This window comes from Saccostrea echinata, unplaced genomic scaffold (assembly GCF_033153115.1).
Source record: "Saccostrea echinata isolate AGI-Se365-2 ecotype Australia unplaced genomic scaffold, CSIRO_AGI_Sech_v1 ptg000054l, whole genome shotgun sequence".
Lineage (NCBI taxonomy): Eukaryota > Metazoa > Mollusca > Bivalvia > Ostreida > Ostreidae > Saccostrea > Saccostrea echinata.
This window is the reverse complement of record NW_026889803.1, coordinates 50,996,403-51,021,157: the sequence shown is the minus strand read 5'-3', so window position 1 is coordinate 51,021,157 and position 24,755 is coordinate 50,996,403. Positions and strand designations below refer to the sequence as shown.

The 24,755-nt window shown below is 34.3% G+C and overlaps 2 protein-coding genes across 7 annotated transcripts in view; one reads left to right on the top strand and one right to left on the bottom strand.

Annotated features, from left to right (window-relative positions):
- LOC133206322 (H(+)/Cl(-) exchange transporter 7-like) overlaps nucleotides 1–7,924 on the top strand; it is a 53,134-nt gene extending 45,210 nt beyond the window's left edge. For all 6 annotated transcript variants that reach the window (XM_061342279.1, XM_061342278.1, XM_061342276.1 and 3 more), the window contains 7 exons: nucleotides 1,602–1,778; nucleotides 2,908–2,993; nucleotides 4,549–4,666; nucleotides 4,940–5,008; nucleotides 5,248–5,334; nucleotides 5,545–5,709; nucleotides 5,923–7,924. In XM_061342279.1, coding sequence (XP_061198263.1) covers nucleotides 1,602–1,778; nucleotides 2,908–2,993; nucleotides 4,549–4,666; nucleotides 4,940–5,008; nucleotides 5,248–5,334; nucleotides 5,545–5,709; nucleotides 5,923–6,021 — 801 coding nt within the window. In that variant the 3' untranslated portion in view covers nucleotides 6,022–7,924. The remainder of the gene's footprint in view (nucleotides 1–1,601; nucleotides 1,779–2,907; nucleotides 2,994–4,548; nucleotides 4,667–4,939; nucleotides 5,009–5,247; nucleotides 5,335–5,544; nucleotides 5,710–5,922) is intronic.
- Nucleotides 7,925–11,206: 3,282 nt separating this feature from the next.
- LOC133172622 (DNA replication licensing factor mcm4-A-like) lies at nucleotides 11,207–24,619 on the bottom strand. Its single transcript, XM_061307554.1, has 18 exons — nucleotides 24,564–24,619; nucleotides 24,227–24,321; nucleotides 21,402–21,434; nucleotides 21,106–21,297; nucleotides 20,790–20,959; nucleotides 20,284–20,490; nucleotides 18,896–19,130; nucleotides 18,461–18,703; nucleotides 16,368–16,605; nucleotides 16,112–16,203; nucleotides 15,907–16,009; nucleotides 15,276–15,452; nucleotides 14,988–15,081; nucleotides 14,689–14,843; nucleotides 14,388–14,505; nucleotides 13,946–14,187; nucleotides 13,441–13,651; nucleotides 11,207–12,356 (listed from the first exon to the last, which is right to left on the bottom strand). Exons 2-18 carry the CDS (start codon nucleotides 24,312–24,314, stop codon nucleotides 12,261–12,263), a joined length of 2,694 nt encoding a protein of 897 aa, XP_061163538.1. The 5' UTR covers nucleotides 24,315–24,321; nucleotides 24,564–24,619; the 3' UTR covers nucleotides 11,207–12,260.
- Between the last annotated feature and the right edge of the window lie 136 nt (nucleotides 24,620–24,755).

Sequence of the window (24,755 nt, the reverse complement as noted above, 5' to 3'; positions counted from 1 at the left end):
TTTGCTTAGTTACTAATTCTTCATTGAAGAAAAAGACGTAAAACAATATTAGCTGAAACCAGTTATGTAAAAGCAACTAATATTGAATTTCTTAATGAATGGATGGGTGAGCAAAACAAAAACTTGTTTAAGAGAAGGAATTGGTTTAACATCAAGGAGGGGTATATTAACAGTGGTGTGTGTATGTGTGCTTCTAAAACAGTGTTGTGAGTACCATGGGAAAAGAAATGCTGTTTCTTGTTAGAGGAATGGTACCCTGTTTAAATGCATTGCTTTCTGATGCCTTTTTTTGATGTAGTATTAGATTACTTTCTTTTCAAATCAGTACATATACTGCCATTATATTTGTTGTCAGCTGAAATGACTTAAAGATTAGTCTGATAGTATCAATATATTTATCTCTTACATCTGTATAGGTATGTATGTTATTGATGTGAGCCTTTATATATAGTATAATTTTTTTTAAATTATTTTACTTTTTCTGAATTTATTTAAAGATAATTCTTGTGATCACTGGCACCAAGGAGATTTGTGTTTTTGGTTTTGTTAATATGTTTCTGAACAAGATTACAGTCTGTAAAGTTTTCAATAGACCTCGTCACGTTTAGCTGATAGAATACTTTGAGGGAGAGTTAGTTGTTCAAAGGAGTGAATTTTCAGATTTATGAGAATTTACTAGCAAAAACCTAGAAAAAAAACAAAACTTTGTTATCGAGTGCATATTAGTTTTCTTCGTATCATATGGCTTAGATTATGATGGGTCAAAAGTTGCCTTTGAAGTTTTACATGAAATACGATAGAAAATTATTCAAAAAATCTTTTAATGAAGAATGACTAGGATGACATTAAATCAAAAGTACCGGGTATATGGAACCATCATCATGTACAATTGTAGTTATGTAATTAAAATTTCTTTGAAACATTGCATTATAAGCTAAGCTTAGCCAGCAGTAAGGTTAAACAGTAAAATATGATACTTCATAAGAACAACACTAATAAAGTACTGTATTCACACATTTTACAGTAAGATAAATATCCAGTCATTACTCGGATGATATTTCCCATATACTTACATTTTTTTTGCTTCTGGAGGACAAATTGAGATACATGTACTTTAGTTATAACTCGTTTTATTGTATTTGTTATTTATTGTTATTTTACAGTTATTGCATTAATAGACATTGAGAATTAAACAAATCACTTTATAAGGAATCAAATTCACTTAGTAGTCATTTATACAATGTACATATTGTATACTTTTGTAGCAGCATGATTGCATTTATTTCGTATCTCACTACATAATCTTCATGCATTTCTATTTCTTAGGGATTTTAAAATTCTTCAAGTGTATTTATAACATATAATTTTCTTTGAGAAGATTATTTTATATTAAATTATCAAAATTGTTAAAGCATTGAAAAATGTAAAATAATGATAAAGCAAATATAAGGAAAAAATCTTCTTTTTTTTTTGTTTTACAAAGATCTGAATTTTTGAAGTCATTATATTATACAAAGACATCATCAATTTTATATGATCATCATTTCTTTTGTTATTAAATTGACATCTATACTTCAATTTCCTTTTTTTTTTAACAATAGCAACTAGATGTTGGTAAGTTTGCTCTGATTGGTGCAGCCTGTCAGCTGGGTGGTATCCTGAGAACTACCATCAGTCTCACTGTCATTATCGTGGAATGTACAGATGACATTTCATTTGGACTTCCCATCATGATTGTCCTCATGATTTCTAAGTGGGTTGGAGATTTCATCACCACTGTAAGTTATAGTATATCATTTTAATGCCTCCAGGGTCACTCGGTTTACCTATTGTTTCCTTGATTTGTCTGTGAATATTTGGTGGGTAAATTTTTGAACATTCTCAGTTTCTTCTCTGAAATGGGGAAACAGTTTCATTAAGTGTTGGGTGATAGGTTATAAATATTATTATTATAAAATCCCTTCCCTTTTTTGTCTAAGTGATGGGGATAAAACCACCAAAATCTCTGCAATTCTGAAAAAAAAAAGTGATTTTATCTCTAAGGCACATAATGGACAATCCGTTAGCATGATGATTGTAATGAACAATGAGCCCTACAGAATTATGAAATTCATGACCTCATAGTGCAGGGTTCAGATTTCAGGCAGACTTATGATGGGCATAGAATAAAAATACATTGTATCTTCCATCATAATTTTCCTTACTACTTAGATTGTATATTTGATGATGATGGAAAAATAAACCCTCCACAAAATTATTTTTGCATGACCCAAGAATATAGGCAGTATGGTTGGGGCTAAGTGGAACTTATGTCTGGAATTCCTTTGACTTTGATGCTCATGCATATACTGGTATGTTTATTTGATAAATCATTCCTCTGACCCCCCACCCCATCCCTTTCAGCAAATGAAGTTAAGGGCTTACAGTTGTGTATGAATTCTATCCAATAATCTCTACTTGTCAATAACGAAGATGTGCAGAAATATATATATGATGCTTACATTAGTCCAATGGCTGCTTGTGACTTAAAGATCAGTTACAACAGTGAAACAAGGCCATTTTGACGAGGACAAAGTCATTGGAAGGAAAAGTGTAAAATTCTTTTCAGTCATAAATAACTAACAGAGAAATGAGCAAAGATGACCAAAAAAAGTTAAACCATATTAATTAATTGTTTGGGGTTTTAGCAGTGTGGTCGATATAAATAAAAGTAGCATGTGTCCCCAAACATGAAAGATTTACAAATCTCTGATAATATTTGTAAAATATTGTTTTTGTTTGATTTTTTATAAATTTACTCACACCTGGTCTATATAAAGATTTGCCATGGCATGTGTCCACTATTTTTTTTTTAGACAGCCCTGTTAAAATGGTTAATCTTACATATGTTCTTTTTGTCAATGGCAGGGTTTGTATGACATGAATGTTGAGGTGATGGGCCTTCCTACACTACCGTTTGAGTGTCCGCCACTGTGTGACGACCTCAGAGCAAGGTTAGTCTTGTAATACATGTAGTCTTATCACTTTTTAGCATACCCGACTGAAGGATCAAGTGAATTCTTCTGATCAAAATTTGTCAGTTGTCTACTGTTGTTGTCACATTTTCATCTTCTTCTCCAGATGGTCAGTTTTAACCAAATTTGCCACAAAGTATCCTTGGGTAAAGGGGATTCAAGTTTGTTCAGATGAAGGGCCGCCCCTCTTTCAAGGGGAGATTATAAGGAATTATTGAAAATTAAATGGCAACTTTCAAGAATATTCTTCTCAAAACCACTGGGTCAGAAAAGTTGAAACTTATGTGTAAGCTTCATTACATAGTGTAGATTGAAGTTTGTTTAGGGAACAGGGAATCAAAGTTATACATAGGAATATATAGGAAAATATCTTTAAAATCATCTTTTGATGACAAGCAAAGCTGTGATTAACAATATTAATACAGAAGCATCCTCAAGGGATCAATGTTATATACACAGGAACATATAGATATCTTTAAAAATCTTCTTCTCAAGAAGAGTAAAGTCATGTTTAGTAATATTAAGAATTCTCAGGTAGTGTAGATTTAAGTTTGTTCAAATCATGACCCCTGGGGGTAGGGTAGGGCCACAACATGGAATCAAAGTTATACATAGGAATATATAGGACAAAATCTTCAGAAATCTGAAGAAGAACAGCAAAGTCATGATTAGTCATTAATATGGAAGCAAGCTTGTTCAAATCAACAGTTAGGGTTAGGGTGGGACCACTTAATATATATATTTAAACTTTTTAGTACTGAACTGATTATTGCTCTAACCAAAGTGCTCAAGTGAGCAATGTGGCCCATGGGTCTCTTGCCTTAAATGTATCTAAAGTTTAAATGGAGATTGTTTATACATGACTTTGGTCTGGGCTAATTTGACTACTCCCACTCTCCTTAGATTCTCAAGCATCTCAGATTGTATATATTGTACATTGTGTTGAAGCTTTAACACTTATATTCAAAGTAGAGATATTACCAAAAAGGTACCATTGTAAATGCAGTTTCTCTTAAGATGGAATTGCACAAGATCATCTCATTCTATTAGATCCAAACAGGTCTTAAAATCAAATCATAGTCCATAGCTTCAAAGAAAAGAAAGAAAATTTTCGGTTGATTGAGACACAATCATAAAGCTTGCTTGATTGTGGTCACCCGTAAGAGAATATACATAAGTAGCAGACAGTTTATAGGGAACTTATTCTGCCTCGCTAGTAAACTAGCTTTTCTAATGCGGTAGAGTCTTCCTTGATTTCAGGCAAATTATTAAGCTTTGACGTCTGTAGAGCCCATGGGTGGGTGACAGCTTCACGTTGCACATGTACTGTATTGCTATTTTAAGGGTCATCATAATCAGGCAAATAAAATGTGCTATGTGTGAATGAAGAGTATTTTTGGAGATAATTGTGGATTAGCTACATGTACATGAAAGGTAGTAAACGGGGGTCCTGGAAATTCTCTTGCCACTTAAATTTTTTGGGACCAAGATTATCTCATGGTTATGATATACATTGTATACACATTCATTGTAGTGATGTCATGAATGCTCCACTTGCCACTTTTAAAACAAAGGAAAAAGTGGAGAACATTTACAGGATGTTGAAGGAAGAGACATTTTGTGGATTTCCTGTCATTGAAGATGATCCTAGGGTTAATATTCTTTTTTCACAGTCAGACAACTGATCATTTTTTATTTTGTTCATTTATTTTTTTTTTCCCAAATGGGAATTTTTGTTTTTGTAGTTTGATTATTGGACTTGTCTCTCTTCAAAGAAAAAAGTAAAGAAAATGTTTATTCAAAATTAACTTTGAGCACTTTGCTTAAGAGCAGCCCATCATTGTGTAGATGTGCACAGAATGATGAAATAATTATTTGTAATTAACTGTAATCATAGTAATTAATTTTCTTCTGGGTTATTTTAGACCCCAGGTAAAGGCAAGCTAAAGGGACTTATTCTCAGGAATCAGCTACTGGTTCTACTGAAGAAAAAGGTTTGTTTTGCAGGATACAGTGATAGAGAGTTTTGATTTATTACAAAGATACACAAATATACATGTATTTGAATTCTGGATGTATAAAGCAATGTTACCAGGAAATAAGTTCATGGCTGAAGTGTATATCAAAGAACAATAATACATGGTTATTGAACTTGTAGTTTCTATCATAGAAGTAAACTCTGATTTGGCTTCAGAAAGAATTTTAATAATGATTCATATCTGTAAATTGTCAGATATTCTGTCCAGAGGGCCAGGTACCACCAAGAAATATAACCATCAAGGACTTCCGAGATTTCTATCCGGTGTATCTGAAAGTTTCAGTAAGTGTCTAAAAGCCATAAGTATCGTGATGTATAAAGTCAGTTATAAGATAATGTTGACAGTTATTGAAATACCTCAAATGAACATCAAAACTTGTTTCATTGTTTTATATGGGTAAAACCACTTACCCTCTTATTTTCCTTTGACAAATGAAGATGGAAAATATGCATCTGTAAGTTAAAATAGCGAATGTACGTTTTATTTCCTAGGAAATAGAATTATCAGAGGAGGAGATGACATATGTTATGGATCTGAAGCCATACTATAACCCCTCCCCCTACACTGTGGAACAGAAATTCTCACTGCCCCGTGTGTTCAACCTCTTCAGGGGTCTTGGACTTCGGCATCTCATCGTCACAGATGAAAATAATGTGGTAAGTTAACTTGCACATGTTTGTAAGACACTAGCAAATGGATAGGTAGGTCCATGTGCTTTTCAATGGTATACTTTGGTGAGGGCATGGACAGTTTTATTACAGATATATGGGTATTTAATGCTCATGATCTAATTTGCATTTCATTAACATGCATACTTTGAAACTGTAATATATAAGTTAATTACTGAATATAATATTTATACTGAACAGCCTGTGGGTATAGTAACAAGGAAGGACTTGGCTAAATTCCGGGTAGGGTCAAAGAGAGGACTAGTGAAAATTGAACAGCTGAAAATCCAGGACAAGTGAGAGAAACAGTTCCATGACAGGAGTCTCTCTGTAGCCATGTAGCGGAAAACTGCAAACCTATATCTGACTTAGAGCTAGCAATGCTAAATCATGGTACTCTAGTGTTCATTGTTCTCAGGGGAACAGACACACAGATCTCCATACGCTGTGATTCCATGGGCTGGTGGGTCATCGTCCGTCGATCAGGATCTTCACATCTTAAAATAATTCTATAGGAATAAGGCTTAGTATAGTATGTGAACAAAGCGATATGTATTTTATACTACCTATATCTATGCAATTATGGTGTTACATTGTTTTTTTTTTTGTTACTGATGATTGTGTTTTCTATAACAATGAATTAATGAAGGCTTTGATGAACTACATTCCATATTGTATATAGCATACAATTTACAATGTAGTGGGACAGAGGCCCTTGGTTTTATACTGTAACAGAGTAATATAATGTTCATTTTGTAACTTGATGCATTCCATAAAGGGTAATTATGACAGTACAAATGTGTTTTTTTAACTAGGCTGTGTCTGGTGTTGAACTTTTTGGGGAACTGGTTTCCTCAGAAAATCAAATAATCTACAACAAATATTCAGCAATTGTACATGCATTGTCAGTGCAGCAAAGGAATTCTGTTTTTATTGTGGTTGTTGTTTTACACACTGGGTATTCTATTTATGCCATAGACAGTTTGTGCCAAACATTTTCTTGGTTTTACCTAAGAAGTAGATTTTTTTCCCCTGTTTTAGCAGGGCTCTCACACCAGTTTTTGGGACTGGGGCTGGGGCTGTGAAAATTGGGAAAATTAGTGACCTTTTGAGGAAATTTGGGAAAATCATAACTAGACAACATCCATTAAATTCATTATATATTGAGTTTCTGGTGGTAGTTATCAACTAAATATTTTACTAAATGTTCTTTAATATTTGGGGAAGTGACCAACTGGGAAAATTAAAACATTAAATTGGGAAAAAAGGTACCTTTTTTGAATTGGGAATGGGGCCTTTAAACGGCCCCAATTATAGAGAATCGAGAGCCCTGTTTAGGTGGACATTTTATTGAGTGAAAAGTGCTGTGTGGTGTTGTCCATTCCCAATATTCCCAATATTTGCTTTAAACTTTTTATTATTGTTTTAGAAAACCCATTTTAGCCACAATTTGGTGCTTATTATGTAGGGGGGAAACCATATTCTGTACAGTTAATACGTTATTAATAGAAAAATATGACAAAAAATGTTAATTCTTCAGCATCAAATTGTTTTCACTGGCATTTGATTTGTATCTTTATCAGTAGACATTTTTCCATTTCCATTTTTACTTGTAACAATGTATATGCTTTAATTTTACGCATGAATGTAGTCATGTGGCAGGGAACTGCATGTCTATTGTCCAATCCATAATATTGAATAATTTTTTTTAATTTTTGGAATACCTAGTCATTCAGTGTTGATTATTATTTTGTAAATGTGGACATACAATCGATGTCTTTCTTGTTGGCAAACTTTCCATTTCATACCAAGCTGTGATAACCTGTATTGATAAGTCCCTATATTGAACAAATTATTTATACGAGTCAATCCTATTTCAGTTGTCTTCTTTTTCTACTTTGTTGTAAGAGTGAATATTCCTAGAAAAATAGAAATTTGTATTTTAATAACCTGAATTCAATTGGTATTTTAATTCAAACTTTTATCACTATCTCATTGTACTTTAAACCAGATACATTATTGTACACTTTTCCAGGGATACCAGTAATGACATGTACTCAACAGTTGAGAAACTGATGATCTGTACAGCTGTAATTGTTAGTTGGTCAAATGTAAACATTTACCAAAATTTGTTTTATTTTCCATAGTTTTGGATTGGTTAAATACTTCAGAAAATGTATGAGTTAATTAAAAGTGATCCTGAGATTGGAGTTAGTTGTGTTATGAAGGGAATGTTGTGTGATGATCTTTATGTCCCAGGGTTAAAAAGTGTGGGTATATTGTTTAGTTTGTAGGAATGCTGTCTGTTAATATATCCAATTACTTGTCAGACTCCATTCCAATATCATTTATGGTTTGGAGTTTTGGACATTATTAAGCCGTGGCATACTTATATGCATGTCACACCAAACTTAGTCACTTGGTCTAATGAAACATATTTTTCTGACAAAAATAAATATCCATTATACAGAATATGTACAAAAACAAGAGGCCCAAGGGCCTTAATGGTCACCTGAGTATTAAACAACAATCCATAGAGGATCCATAGAGTATTAATTGAAAGCTGCAAAAACAAACCCAGGTTATACAATATATATTAATTTTTTATCCAATCAAATGATGCGTTACAACCAAAATTAAATTATATTAAAATGACTTATCATGGCTTTGTTGTTTTTGAGAAGATTTTTAAATGATCTTTCCTATATATTCCTAACTAAAACTTTGATCACCTGTTGTGCCCCCTCCCTACCCCAGGGGGTCAAGATTTGAACAAATATGAATTAGCATTACCCAAAGATGCTTCCATATAAATAAGACAAATCATGGCTTTGCTATTCTTGAGAAGAAGATTGTTAAAGATTTTCCATATGTATTCATGTGTAAATCTTTGAATGTCCATTGTGGCCCCACTCTATCCCAAGAGTCATGATTTGAACAAAGTAGAATCTATACTATATCTGAGGATGCTTCCATGTAAATATAACCAATCATGGCTTTGCTGTTTTTGAGAAAAGAATTTTTTTAAAGATTTTTCAGTGTATTCCAATGTAGAATTTTCATTGTCAATTGTGGCCCCACCCTACCCCCGGGGATCACGATTTAAACAAACTTGAATCTACACTACCTGAAGATGTTTCCACATAAGTTTCATCTTTCTTGGCCCTATGGTTCTGGAGGAGAAGTTTTTTCCAGTGTATTCCCATGTAAAATTTTGATCATTCATTATGGCCCCGCCCTTCCCCAGGGGGTCATGATTTGAACAAATTTGAATCTACACTACCTGAGGATGTTTGCACACAAGTTTCATCTTTCTTGGCCCAGTGGTTCTGGAGAAGAAGATTTTAAAAGATTTTTCCTATGTATTCCTATGTAAAACTTTGATCGTCCATTGTGGCCCCATCCTACCCCCGGGGGTCATGATTTGAACAAACTTGAATCTACACTATCTGAGGAGTTTTCCATGTAAGTTTCATCTTTCTTGGCCCAGTGGTTCTTAAGAAGATTTATAAAAGATGCCATTAATTTTTCACTAATTCTTAATTATCTCCTCTTGGAAAAAGGATTGGCCCTTCATTTGAACAAACTTGAATCATCATTACCCAAAGATACTTTGTGGCAAGTTTGGTTGAAATTGGTCCAGTGGTTCTTGAGAAGAAGTCAAAAATGTGAAAAAGTTTATGGATGACGCACACCCGCACGACGCACACCCAGACGACAACGGACGAAAACAGATAGCAATAGGTCACCTGAGTGACTCAGGTGACCTAATAAATTATGGGACTTTTTTTTTGGTTTTAATTAACAACAATATTCATATTGAAGGAAAATCAAGGTCAAATACCATGTTGACAAAAGAAACACTGACGTACAGACAAGAAGCTTTGGAAATTTAAATGGGTGAGACCAAGTGACTTCTAAAAGTTTTACTTGGGAATTTATAAGAAAAATCTAAACAACATCAGTGCCATAATTAGGGCATACCTGAGGATGCCTGCATATCAATCATGGCCTTGCTATCCTCAAGAAAAAGATTTTTCACAATATATTCTACTAAAAATCACTTTTTCTAAGCGAGAACTTTATTTTCGCGCAATAACGTGAGTTTGTCTGCTCGTGAAAATTTCATTCTCATATATATTTGTATTGTTATGAATTATATACGACAAAAACCATAACTTGCAAAAATTTTGTCTTGCTAATAAATAGCAATAACTTATCTTGCGAAAATAAAGTGATCTACAGTAATTCAAAATTTAATCCCCATTTCAGCCCTTTCCAACCCCCTTTATAGGTTATATATAGACATTTACAATGCTCATTTTCTGGCTCCAGTGCTTGAAAATAAGTGTTTGTGATATACTGATGCCCCTATATGGCAGCAAATGCCGTATACACTTTTTCGAAAGTAGGTCAAAGTCACGAGGTAAAAAATGTTGATACCTAAAGAAAGACCTATTCAAATGGAATACACACAATTCTGGAAACCCTCGCACCAACTATGCAGAAGTTATGGCCAAGGTTACAGGTATTTTAAGCCCTGCCAAGAATATGGCCAGGGTATATATTGTTTGTCATGTCCAACTTTTGTCCCTCCATTTTTCCTTCCATCACACTGCATTTAGGTCAGTTTTAACGAAACTATTCAAGATACTCTCATCAAACTTATATGCGGATAAATACTGATGAAAGCTATTCAACTGCATCAACTTTTTTCCCCTTGACCTCACTTTTCTTAAGCTAGTATTTATCTCATCTCTAATCAAGATATTTTCATCAAACCTTACATGCCGATACATACTAGTTAGATCTATTGGTCTTCCTGCAAATTTTGTGACCTTGACCTTTCCTTTTGACTTCACTATTCTTAAACTTGTGTTAAACTATAAGTTTCGAAGAAACTATTCAAGGTATTTTTATCAAACTTCATACACTAACGCATGATATTGTATTTTTCAGCATGAGCAGCTGCAATTCAATGCTTAATAAAATGTTAAAGAAACTAGGCCAGTTATAGGACCAACAACATCCAAAAATAAGAACTCAATGCTAAATACAACATTAGTTTTAAACTATTCAAGATATTTTTAAAAATTTCATACACTAATACATATTTTCAAGTTGCATTACCAATGAACCCTGGGCGGGGCATTCATGTCCTATGGACATATTTCTAGTTAAAAGTAAGTCCAACTCCATCGGAACGTTCATGAGATCAAAAATTTAGTATCCAAAGAAAGGTCTTGTTACAATCAATACACATGTGAAATAGGAAAGCCCTAACCCAACTGTCCAAAATTTATGGCGAAGGATAAAGCTATTGCAGACAGAGATGGACAGACCAAAAACTATATGCCCCAGAATCTCCGATTACAGGAACATAAAAATAAAAGCTGGCATATTGACCATTTTGTAAAAACCTTCCTTGCTAAGCTAACAATTCAAGAGTTAGAAGATCCATGCAAACATAACAAATACATGTATATGATTTGTTCATAATTTTATTTCATTGTTATCAAGGTACATTAGTTTACATACATGTTCATGTATAAAAAGATTTTTATGAAAATAATGCCATTCATTTGCTGGCAGTGAATTCAAAGGCAGTGGTTCATGCAGCAAAAAAACACTGCTATCTAAAAATACAGTAATGAAAATATTTCACTCTCACATACTCTTTTTAAATGTTTATGTGTTGGAACATGTCAACAATTAACTTGTATGCTAATCAACCGATTCAAACCTATGTTAAACATCAAATTTTACATTTGATATATGCAGAAATATTCATGAATAAGATATACAAATTTTTCAGATGAACATACCTTTCCGATCATGTAGAACTTGAGTAATATATATGTTGTGGTACATAGCACTTTTATCTGTGTAGTTTGAAGCATTATTTAAGTCTACATATAAGACTTATAAAAATTTTAAGAACTAAGCGGCAAAGGCACCAACACCAATAAAGACACCACATATTATCACAATACTCAGTAATAATGTGCGAGCACACTAATCATCAGGTAATACAAAATCAAAGTGCTTTTCAACAATTTCCTTTTACTGCAAAAATTAATCCATAGTAGAGAACTGATTCAACTAATGAAGCCCTCCTTATTATAAAGCTCAAAGTATATACAGAATGCAGCAAGAATACAATTTCATTTGAGGTTTTAATCTATGTACAACTGAACACAACTGGTGGATCTTTTTGTCTCCCAAAAGAGTGTAACAAAAACAAACATTCAATCAAAAAGATAACATTGGCAATATACAAGGACAGATATACACATACATTTAAAGTTAATGCGTACAACTTCATTGTTGATATTTAGACAAATTTATCTATATTTCTGTAATAGTATTTTCATATTTAACATGCAAATACTTTCCAAAGCAGTGGATACTAGATTATTAATTTACAAATGTACTAAACATAAAGCACTGTTTGAAGATGGAAATTGAGTTGCTGTATATAATACAGTTGTTGTTCTACATGTATAAATTATACAGTATTTTTGTTGTCCTTCATCAGCTTACTGACAGAGTCGTATCAGCTTGTTGGTCACTATCAAAAAGTCTTCTTCCTGCAGCTCCTTCAAGGCATCATCAAACATATCCTTGGTGATTGCCTGAAAGAAAGTAATATAATCAAATCCTACAAAAAATCAACAAAAAAGAGGCTGGATAACATTTGTAGGAATAACTTATATTACAAGTAAAATGGAAGCTGAATATTTTCATTCATTTCTCCTCAAATAACTTGTACACTGTATCTATGACTGCTGGACGGAACTAGATGTTTTGTAACACCACGAATGCCCCCGCAGGCAGCCAACATTTCAAATGCCGTATTTAGTTTTAAATTTGTTTGCACAAAAGATTTTTTTCCTACCTTCAAGGGGCATAACCAAGATAAGAACTATACAATGTGAGCCTTATTAAGGTGGCTCTATATGCAATGCTTATACTTTTTAAGACACTGCGTCATAAGATGGCAATTTGAATGTTTTGTGAAATTGTTTGTTTAGATCGATTTGGTCAACTAATATCATAGCCAAGTCCCTACAAAAGTAAGAGAGCGGAAACTGAATTTTTTTTTAATTTTTTTGTAAGTTCAAGAGGGATAACTCTGTCAAAAATCATCGGACCATGACCAAATTCGAACTTGACCTATATTTTCTAGTAAAATACCTGTACATGCAATTTCAGCCTTATACATACATCCCTTGACCTGTGTATTCCTTTGATGTATCCATACGTTAAATTTGAGTTGAATGTGTGCAACTGTTGCCGAGATAATGAACAGAAAGTCAATGATGATGGAACAGAGTAATACTATATGCCCCGGCCAGTTTATAGCAGGGGGGGCATAAAAAATTCATGTAAGAGGACTGCTAATTTACAAATGGGCTGAATCCTTTTCTTTTTCATGAAGGCTGTTTTTACATTGCCTTAGTGGGAAGTGTATGAAAGCCATAACCAATGCCTGTAAGTACAAAGATACAGTGAAAACTGTCTAATCCAACACCTGTGCAATCTGTTTCTCTGCAAATTACAACCTTTACCATTTTCCATGTTCTTCACAATGTGTAATTGGACACCCTGACTGCTCGGACACAAAATTGGTCTCCCAGTGCTTGTTGGATTAGACAGGTTTCACTGCATATACTTCTTCACTCACAGCAGATAAATTTTACAGAGAACACAACTTACAAAATCCGAGTTTTCCCTGAATTCCTCGTACAGTTTTTGGTGTTTGAGTGTGGACACTTTGCCCTTGCTCTGTATGATTTTCTTCAGGGCTTGTGTGATCTCAGCTTTCCTTTTCCTTGCTGCTCCACTCAATCCTGTAGTCAGGATGGTGACATCTATCTTACCAGTTGATGGATCAACAGCTGCCTGCTTCAGAGCCTCTCTGTACAACCTGTATTATCCACAAATTAATTTATGGAGGATATTTCGTACCCACATGCATGTATTCTTATAATGATACTTTCTAATAAATATTTTTTAAAGTTATTAAATAACCAATGGTTACAGTTAGTGAAGTGACATGAATAAATCTTTGAGCAAGTAATATTTTTCTGAAGACATCAAGCACCCAATAGGAAAGACATCAAGCATCCAATACGTGTAAACCTTATACCTTGTGCATATCAACAATGTTTGATTATCAACTTTTATTAACCTATCATTTTTAACCTATGAGTCCCATTACCTTTTGGCTTCCTCCACATCAGCAATCTCTACTGTATTGGAAAGTCTCATTCTGGCATGAGCTTCAGCCAATCGAATAAGCGATTCCAGTTGTCTTGGGTAGGCAGAAATTTGACCCCTTCCACTTCCCATCTTTCTCATGTTGACATAGGACTCAATCAGGGTTTGTCCAGCTGCTTCACTGATCTTTGGTTGAACATATTTCTTAGCATATGTCAGGTAATCTTTCAAAATACTCATGTCCTATAATAAAAAGTGTTCATTGCTAACAGAAATTTGAACTTGTGAAGTAAAGAGACATACATTCTTAACATACGTCCAGACATAGATATAAAAGTGAGATCAGCGGTCCTTAAATTGATCATTTATGTTTGTTCTGTTGACTTTTTTTTGGAAAGAGGGGGTGATGAGTGTTTATTTCGAATGTATTTGTTTCTACAAACCAAGTTCTCATCTTCTTCATCTTCATGTGTTTTGAAATACAGTGACACAAGATGTCCTCCCAATTTTCGGTCAAACATTTCATCTTGTGGATCCAAGATCAGGAAAATCAGGTCAAACCTTTGAATTGGTAATATCAGAATTTATTTCAATTCTAAAAATTTTACTATTACTGTATATAATCCTTACATTAAACATGCATATGTTCACCTCTATTACTACTGCTGGGTGACTTAACACAGTTAATCAACTGTTAAAAGTCTATCTACAGTAAAAGGTGCAAGGGCACTGATTAAAATTTACCTGGAAAGTAAGGTGTGTGGTAACTGAATGTTTTCTGTGATTGTTTTGTTTTTGTTCCACTGTGACTCTACAGGATTGGCTGCAGCCAAAACAGATGTTCTGGCATTCAAAGAACAGATAATGCCAGCTTTGGCAATGGACAAAGTTTGTTGTTCCTATGAATAAACATTATGCAATAATTATACATATAAATGTATCAAACAGAATGTGGAGCTACTAAATGTATCAAACAGAATGTGGAGCTACTATTGTGAAGTTAAAATACATGTATACTTAGTTTTTCAAAGCTTTTGACTGACCATGACTTCATGAAGGACTGATCTTGTACTGTCATTCATTTTGTCAAATTCATCGATACAGCAGATTCCATTGTCACTCAATACCAGAGCACCCCTGTAAAACAATCAACAATATCATCATGCCACATCAAAATGTCATAAAATGACTTATTGATCATACAGATGAGCATGTTTTCTGCATAAATACTATTTTTTAGCTTTTGGACTTCTGAAGTCATTGAAGTAAGCCTTTAAGGAAAATCATTTTAAGCTTATAAGAAATACAATATAACTTTAATACAAATGTACGTTTGTAAGACCAGCTGTCTTGTCTCGGGGTCCTTGGTGATGTAGGCTGTCAGACCAACAGCACTGGATCCTTTACCCGACGTGTACTGACCACGGGGAACCAGATTATAGACATACTGAAGTAACTGGGATTTACTGGTGCCTGGGTCTCCACAGAGCAAGATGTTAATCTCAGCTCTGAAAAACACATAGTAATTTCATATATGATGTACTTAAGGTTCAGTGGCTCGCTGCTAAGAGAGGTAACTCTCACAGGAATAAATGACCATTAGTCAAGTTTTAAGATCTTTTTTTCCTAGCTTTGCCACACAAGATATGCTGAATTATGCATATTTTTATGACAAAATAAGACTGAAAATCATTGTTATAGCAAAATTTTAGGTGTCTGCACAGAGGGTATGATGAATCTTAATCATAATCTCTTTATCCAACTTATTTACTGAAAATCCCTTCATGTCCATGTGAACTTCATTTTTGTGTAATTACACAAGACTATCTGTTTGCCACAATTTCATTCTTGCCCATATTCGTCTTCCAATTGATTAACAAATAAATAAACAACAATCAAAATTCAAGAAAAATTTTGTCTCCCTTAAAAGCAAATAATATGTCAATTTGGTATCTTCAGTACCTGAATTTTCCACGTCCAGAATGTGAGAAATCTTTTCTGCAGCCTCCAAACAGTTGCAGCAAAATCCCTTTTTTGATATCTTCATTTTCATAAATACTTGGAGCTATTAAACAGACAAATTGGAAATTCTTTACTTTCATGAAGAGGAAAAATAGAACTACAAAAAGATTATATCACTTTCAAATACAAACCTGTGAGAACTTACCGATTGCTCTAGCTAGACGCTCATAAATATCTGGTTTCTTTGAAAGTTCTTTAATTATTTTCAATCTCTCCTCATTAATCAGAGTTTCCTTTCTGGGAAAAAAGATTAATATATGCACAATAAATCATTTATACACTGTATATACATGTACATTTAACCAAAATGTAACTTGATGAAAATGAAGGCTAATTATCAGTAAAAACCTTCTGAAAAATATTTACTGTGAATAATTATTTTGAAACTCAATTTTACTAACCCATCTCCTTCATCATCAACCTCTCTCAATCTCTTTTCATGCACTTTCCTGAAGTGTACTACATCAATGTGAGTTTTATACACAGACTTCACATTCCTCATGCGAGGATTAACTCTGAGGGGCGTGGCTCTGTAGATTCCTGTGACGGTCACTCTATCTCCGGGCTGAACTTTGTCTACCAGGTCATTGTGAGCATACATCACCACAGTGTGAGGGGTCTGGCCAGGTGGCATGTCCTCTGAAACATTTAAGATAAATGCAAAAGTCAATATAATGATATACCAGGTCTAAAATTGGAGCTACATGTATAATAATTTTTACCACTTTTTGTTGCAAACAGAATTGGCAATTTTTCATCCTATCATTTCTTTAGTACATAGATCCATTCTGAAACAATAGTCAGGTACCCTATTCTAAATTTCATACAGCTTATTTGAAATAGGGCTGTTAATCATTATCAATATATTGAAAGTAATACAATGGCAATTTCAACGTGCATCAATACACCATATGGAAGTATTGACAGCTTGTATTCAGGACTTTTTCAAAACCCTTATTTACTTGAATAAAATATGGCTTGAAATTCTAAATTCAAATACAAGTAAACTTCGGTATCTCAACATCGATAATGTCAACAACATGGGATATGTCGACGTCCTTCAGTGGTCCCGGCAGTATTTACTATATAAATGATTTGCAAAAACTCTGATATGTCGACCTCGGTAATGTCCACAACCCGGGTTATTTCGACATATATTCACAGTCCCAAGAGCAAAATTTACCTGGTATATGTCGACATCGGCAATTTTCTGCTCTACTGAACCCGTTTGTCAGATAGGGTTGCTCGTCACGCGCGGACAACTCCGGGTTTTTTGACGTCAAAATTTCACACCTTTCACACCCCCGTTTTGACTGCACGCTGTTTAATTAATTCTATAGACTGTGTTTGTGTTTGTGTTTCCCAAGCCCCCTCGGCATCTTTGAGAAGTTTGCTTAATGTTCAGCTTGGGCAATATCATTGCTAAATCTACACGATTCTGCGTAAATGTACAGACGGTTATTTATATCAAAAGCTAGCATAACTTTTAAATCTGAAAAAGGTAACTAAATTATAATGAATAACAAACACACTGAATAATTCAAACTAAAGAATTAAAAGATGTTTTAATGATATTTTGTAGATAAAATGTATTCAACAGGAAACAATCCATTTATAGACTCGATTGACCGAATCAGCTGTAATTCATGCATCTGTAACATCACAATGTTAGTTTAGAAACACAAATCTTTAAAAAATTGATTTTAATGTACATTCTTTCTGAATGAAATAAGAAAAAAATTTTTTTTCCCGTATATCGGATATCGACTTTATACGGTTCGAAGTTTATAGAGCGCATTTCAAATCCTGTTCCGACAAAAAGGCAAGTTACACAAGAATGCTGTAACTTTGTGCTAAAACTTTGAATGATTTCGATAAAGAACACGTTTTATAAAAAAGATTTTTAAAATAACTTCTTAGATTTTTAATAAAAATAGAGGGAATTCTGAAATATGTTGAGCTGCAGTCTATACTGAAGTCATGTACATATTATAATAAGCTTGTCTGTTTTGCTATGCAATGAAATCTTGGATGTCAAGTCTCAACTCTGATATCTCGACACCTTGGATATCTCAACATTTTCCGATGGTCCCGTCGATGTCGAGATAACGAAGTTTACCTGTACTATATTTTCTTCAAGTTGTAAGGAGAGTTCTTGTTGTTTCTCTTTGTTGATTTTATGGTTATTTGAAGTTACACTAGTCTTGTTAGAAACATAAATCAAAATGTACCTTGCATGTATATCTGTTAATGCTTTTCTTTGTTAATTTGGAAGTTTACTTTTATAAGAAAGAAAAAAAACTCATAGTGAACAGCTTAATAAATATGAAATATTCAGAATTTATGTCAATTAACTTGTATTTAAATTTTCATTTCAATGTAAAACCCTAAACTAATTGTGAAGTAAATACTATTACATTCATCTGATGCTGCATTGTTTTTCACCTCCTATCGTGTGACACAATGCGCAAGACAGACAAGTTTTAAATCTTACCTGGTGATTCCTGAAGTTTGATCATTTGTTTGTCAGTAAACTGAGATCGGTTGTGAACCAATGCAAAGGAGTGATTGGTGTTGCAGTTGGTACAGAGCACGGGTTCAGCAATACGCCCCCTGTCAATCTCTACAGATGCAGTGTTGGCACAGACGTAACACTTAAAGAAGGCTTCCCTCATCTCGGGGATAAGGGAACTTGTTCTGATCACCATTCCACCGATTGTAATCAGCTGATCAATATCTTAATGAACAAGGAATTCAATAATAACTGCAACAATTGTAAAATTATTCACAGAAACTAAAACTAATTTTTTTTTAAGGTACTTCACATAATTTATAAATTTTTGAAAAAAAAAGTTTATATTTAACACAGAAGTTATTCACTTTAGATTTTTTTACAATTTTAAAATCATTTTAACCAAGTAAAACCTACCCTCAGGGTTGAGTGATCTCATATTCTTGGTGCGATCAGCATTCATTGGTCGAACCTGTATCTGGTGTTCCAGAGTTGTATCAGGGAACTTCTCAAAGAACATTTCATTGACAGCCATATCAAAGGTAGGAATTACTTCCTGGGGGTAATTAACCAGCTGTCTGTAGAGGTCAGCATCAAACTCCTTCAAATGCTCACAATTGATGTTCAGGAAAGGTTCTCCAACTAAACTTATCTGAAAAAAAAAACAATTAGTGCCCTGTAATTCACATAATGCTTTGAATAACACCCAATTCAAAAGTAATGTTTTACTTCAGCTCCTCTATAAATCCCTTAAAAAATGCTCAAATTTGAAGGACTTTCCTTTACTTCACTTTTGTTATTCATTCACTTCTTAAATTAACTCAGCACATTTAGTTCATTATTGTCATTTACTTGAAATCAACAAAGGTAATCAATGATTACAAAGCTTTCCTCAATGTTACCTAAAAGTGAAGCAGAGTTTCACACCAAACAAATTCTGGTAGTATGCATTCTTAGATGCAACCTCTATTCAAGTTTGATCTGGGTAGGATTAATATTTACATAGCCCTTACTCCCTATAGTGAGCAGAATCCTAAGAAGAATCATAATTTACAGTCTCAGAGGAGGAAATGATTCATGACCTACTCCAAAACCTTTGTTTAAATACCAGGAAAATTAAAGATCAGATCTAGCATCTGAAGCATACCTGGTAGTGTGCATCCCTAGATTAGTGATGATTCTGTGAATTGGCCAAAATATCTGAAATAGGTTGGGGGTCGAGGGGCTGACGGAATATGGGCTTTAGCAACCCCAAGATAGGTTTAAATGAGTGAAAAGACTGAAGTGTGACAGTTTGTTCAACAACTTTTACATCCTGACCTGGCTGAAATGAACCGCCACACCATAAGTGTAAGGAAGTCTGAATCATACCTACGTTTGTGTTTACATTACTTGAAGATAAAAGCAAACATCTGGATGATCCAGACTAGATCAAACCAAGGACTACACAAACGAATCGCTGCAAAAATACCATGTATCGAAATATCGGAAAACACTCATAAATATCGGATTCTTGGATTCAAATTAGCGGAATTCCGCTAAATATCTGAACAGAATCATCACTGCTAGATGCATCATTCATGCAAGTTTGGTTACTTGGGAATGGATCTGCTTATAAAACTTTAAACACTAACGCCAACTATAGAACAAGTTTATCTGGACTTCGTCAAGGTGAGCTCAATATTTATTTATATCTAGCATATTGTGAAATCACGAATTTTTGTGGAGGTATCAATTTTTTTTGCGGTAAGAAGAGACCCAAGAATTCATGTCCTACAAGAATTATTACAATTAAACAGTTATACCTCTTCTAGCCTCTGTAGGTAGTAGGGCTGACTGATGTCCATCCCATCAAACTGTTCATCCTCTGCTACGTTTCGGTCGACATACTTGCAGATGAACCTCTTAAACTTTTCCTTGCAGTGACTGACTACCACATCAGTTCCCCATATAACCAGCTGTGGTCCTGCATTGGGGTCACTGCTAATCTCACTTGTAATTCTTGTTGGCTCCTATGAGAAAAAACAAAAAGAAAACAACAGATGTTTAAGTTTCAGAGTGGAAAAAATGAATATCTTTTACTTAAAATCAAACTTCTTGCATCCAGAATAATTAACTTCCAAAATATGATATTATCGTATATCATAGGTCTTCATGCTATTTGAATTTACATGCCTTCTTTACCAAAAGAATGCCAAAGTCATATCATATACAGTGATTTTTTTATACATTACGTGTAAAGTTTCAAACGCTCCTACTTATTTATGAACTCTCCCTTCATTCTGCAAGTATTAAATCTCATAACACTCACACTAGGGTCTGAACCTCCAATGGTAACCTGGCGAATTTTGCGGTCACTTCTGACATCAGGTCTCGATCGGATGGGTGTGCCAGCAGCTCCTGGGGTCATAGGACCACCCATTCTTGAACTAGGGGTTCCGTAGTTCAAAGGTGAACTAAGGTCAATCTCACTTGTGGGAGCTTGTTAAGATAATACAGGTGGATTAATGACATAATAATGTGTCCCTCATTTTCAAAAACTAATGAGGGTAGCTTTCAAAAGATTGTGCTTGATCATTAATCTACACATACAATAATTATTTTTGAGCTTAAGGTGCGATTTTTACCTCCAAGTCTTGACTGTGGAGGGCTTGAGAACAGGGATCTATCTTGATTAACTCCCCCTGACTGTGGTGATGATGGCAACTGTTCAAGATCACCGCCAGGAGAACTATCAATTCGTCTACCCTTGGATGGAGGGGATGTTGTTTCATCCTGAGAAGTTCGCGTCTTTCTAGCACTGCTTCTTGTTGATGATGCTAAAGGAAACCATTATATTTATGGAAACCATTATATTTATATTTATACATGCAACAGAAAGCTTTTGAATGTATCACAATAGATCCAAAAAGCAAATACTTACGAGTGGAAGCACCTGATCTTGCTTTTCTTGAAGCTGAAAACAGAAATCAATGTACTCATAGTTCTGTAAGCCGTGTTCATAAAAAAAATTAATAAAAAATATGGGCTTCTACGACATCTAACATAAAGACCAATTTTTAAAAAGAAATTTATGAAAAAATATTTTTAAAAAATTTACATAGTAAATGATACAGCAATTTTTTGCTGGGACTTCATACCATGGTCCTAATCAGTCAAGATCAATTTTTTTAAAAGGGGGGGGGGGGATATTTTGTACAGTTTTTTTTTTTTTTTTTGAGGAGCAATGAACAAAATTTTTACCTAAATTCCAGTATATTCAAGGCTCCTGTACAGTATTATCCCACATAGGAGGGTTCAAACATGTGGCATTAAACTCTTTTCATAGAAAACCCTCAGAAAAGATTGTCAAACTTTTTCCTTGCTGACATTTACAGATTTTAATTTTCATGTCTTACCAAGTGTAAAATTCATTCATTATCTTTGGCAATTCAATTCTCACTTTTCCCTTCATACCAATTTAGCAATATTTCTGATTAGTTCCAAAAGAGCAGAAAAAAATGAAAACAAGTTTTACTTCAGGAAATGGGAAGGGTTTATTAGATTAAACAAAAGGAAAAGTTACAACAAATAAACATCCAAACATCATTTATTATTAATTGCTCTAGTAGGAAGACACAAGTTCTCTTAGAATGTCTTCATAAGAGGATTGCTGGTTTGCCTTGCTGACTGCTTTTAAAAACTTAACACAAGAATTTTGAAATTTTTTTCCATCAATGACCTTAGATGGGGTCATTGGTTTCTTGAAAAGGGGGTAGCGGGGTAGGGTCCGGTTCATTCTTGGTAATTTTTTTATATATTAATAAACAAAATCTAGCAGAATTAGCGAAGAATTTATTGTTTCAAAAAATATTTTTTAATATTGTTTAAAGGTTTTTTTTGTAAAGGGGTTACAATCTTACCCATTGCACCCGGGCCCCTATTCAGACAGCTTTATTAGATATTGCCCAAGGTGAATTCAGATGAAAGGCCAGCTTCTGAACAACAGGAAACATTAAACCGATTTCTTCAATTGCCATGGGAATTCAGGTAATTTGCCTTCTATATACATTATCATAGGGATTTAAACAAGAGGCCCATGGGCCACATTGCTCACCTGAGCACACTGGCAAGGCAAAAGCACAAATCAGTTCAGTATTGAAAAGATTACGGGGGGGGGGGGGGGGGGGTACAACAAATGGCTTTGTTGTACTTGAGAAGATTTTTAAAAAAAATTCCCATATATTCCTCTGTAAAAATATGATCCCCCATTGTGGCTCCTCCCTATCCCAGGGGTCATCATTTGAACAAACTTGAATCTACACTACCTGAGGATGCTTCCATATCAATATGACTAAACATAGCTTTTCTGTTCTTGAGAAGAAATTTTTTTCTATATGTTCCTATGTAAAACTTTCGATCCCCTTATTGGGCCCCACCCTACCCTCAGGGGTCATCATTTGAACAAAATTGAATTTACACTACCTGAGGATGCTTCCATATCAAAATGACTAAACATGATTTTCAGTTCTTGAGAAGAAGATATTTTCCTATATGTTCCTATGTAAAATTTTCGATCCCCCATTATGGCCCATCCCTATCCCCTGGGGTCATCATTTTAACAAACTTGAATCTACACTACCTGAGGATGCTTCCATATCAAAATGACTAATCATGGCTTTGCAGTTCTTCATCAGAACATATCTTCCTATATATTTCTATTTCAGACTTTTATCCTCCATTATGGCCCCACCCTACCCCAGTGGGTCATGATTTGAACAAACTTCTACCTGAGGACACTTCCACATAAATATGATCAATCAGGGCTTTGCTGTTCCTGAGAAGATATTTAAAGATTTTTCCTATATATTTCTATGTAAAACTTTGATCCTCCATTGTGGCCCCGCCCTACCCGGGGGGGGTCATGATTTGAACAAACTTGAATCTTCACTACCTGAGGATGCTTTCATATAAATATGACCAATTAGGGCTTTGCTGTTATTGAGAAGAAGATTTTTAAAGATTTTTCCTATATATTTCTATGTAAAACTTTGATCCTCCATTGTGGCCCCGCCCTACCCCCGGGGGTCATGATTTGAACAAATTTGAATCTACACTACCTGAGGATGCTTCCATATAAATATGACTCATCATGGCTTTGCTGTTCTTGAGAAGAAGATTTTAAAAGGTTTTTCCTATATATTTCTATGTAAAACTTTGATCCTCCACTGTGGCCCCGCCCTACCCCTCGGGGTCATGATTTGAACAAACTTGAATCTACACTACCTGAGGATGCTTCCACATGAGTTTCATCTTCCCTGGCTTTGTGGTTCTTGAGAAGAAGATTTTTAAAAGATGCTACTAATTTTTCACTATTTCTTCATTATCTCCCCTTGAAAGAGGGCGTGGCCCTTCATTTGAACAAACTTGAATCCCCTTCACCCAAGGATACTTTGTGGCAAATTTGGTTGAAATTGGCCCAGTGGTTCTTGAGAAGAAGTCGAAAATGTGAAAAGTTTACAGACGGACGGACAGACAGACAGACAGACAGACGGACAAACGGACAGACGGACTACAGACAAAATGTGATCAGAAAAGCTCACTTGAGCCTTCGGCTCAGGTGAGCTAAAAACTGCAAGAATTGCTATCAATCAATTCACTTAAATGTATCTGCTAATACTTTCGGTTCATTTTTGACTTCTTGTTTTAATTTCTCAAGCGAACACCTTCGTTACTGAACGCACTTTACATGTCCGCCAGAAATCTTACGTGTAACAGGTTCCTCAGCAGCTGGAGAGTTGGGATCCTCTGTTCTCCCCCTCTTACTTCTGCGGCGTGGAGTTAATGGATCAGACATGACTTATCTAGTAATTTATATAAAAAAAATTGATTCATCACAAATATTTCAAAGTCCAAAACAAAACAGACAGTATTTTTCTTTTTTTAAAAGAAAATGCAAAGTATGTGCAGGTAGGCCTACATATGATATGTATTAAATCGGATCAAAACAATAACTTTATGTGCGTTTTCTTAAAAGTAAATACATAGACTACTTAATTTAAAGAGTGTACATTTAACAGATTTATGTATGCTGTTTTTTTCTTACCAGTTCTTCAAGATCACCCACTTTTCCCGAACAAAGCAAAGAGGAAGGCAATGTTTATGTCACGTGTTCGAAATCCGCGGGAAAAGTATTTACGACAATAATTAAGTAATTAAAAGAATAGAATATCTCTGGTTTGAAATAATTTAAGTCAAATTATATACACAACATCTTTATAACATTGAAAATAATGTT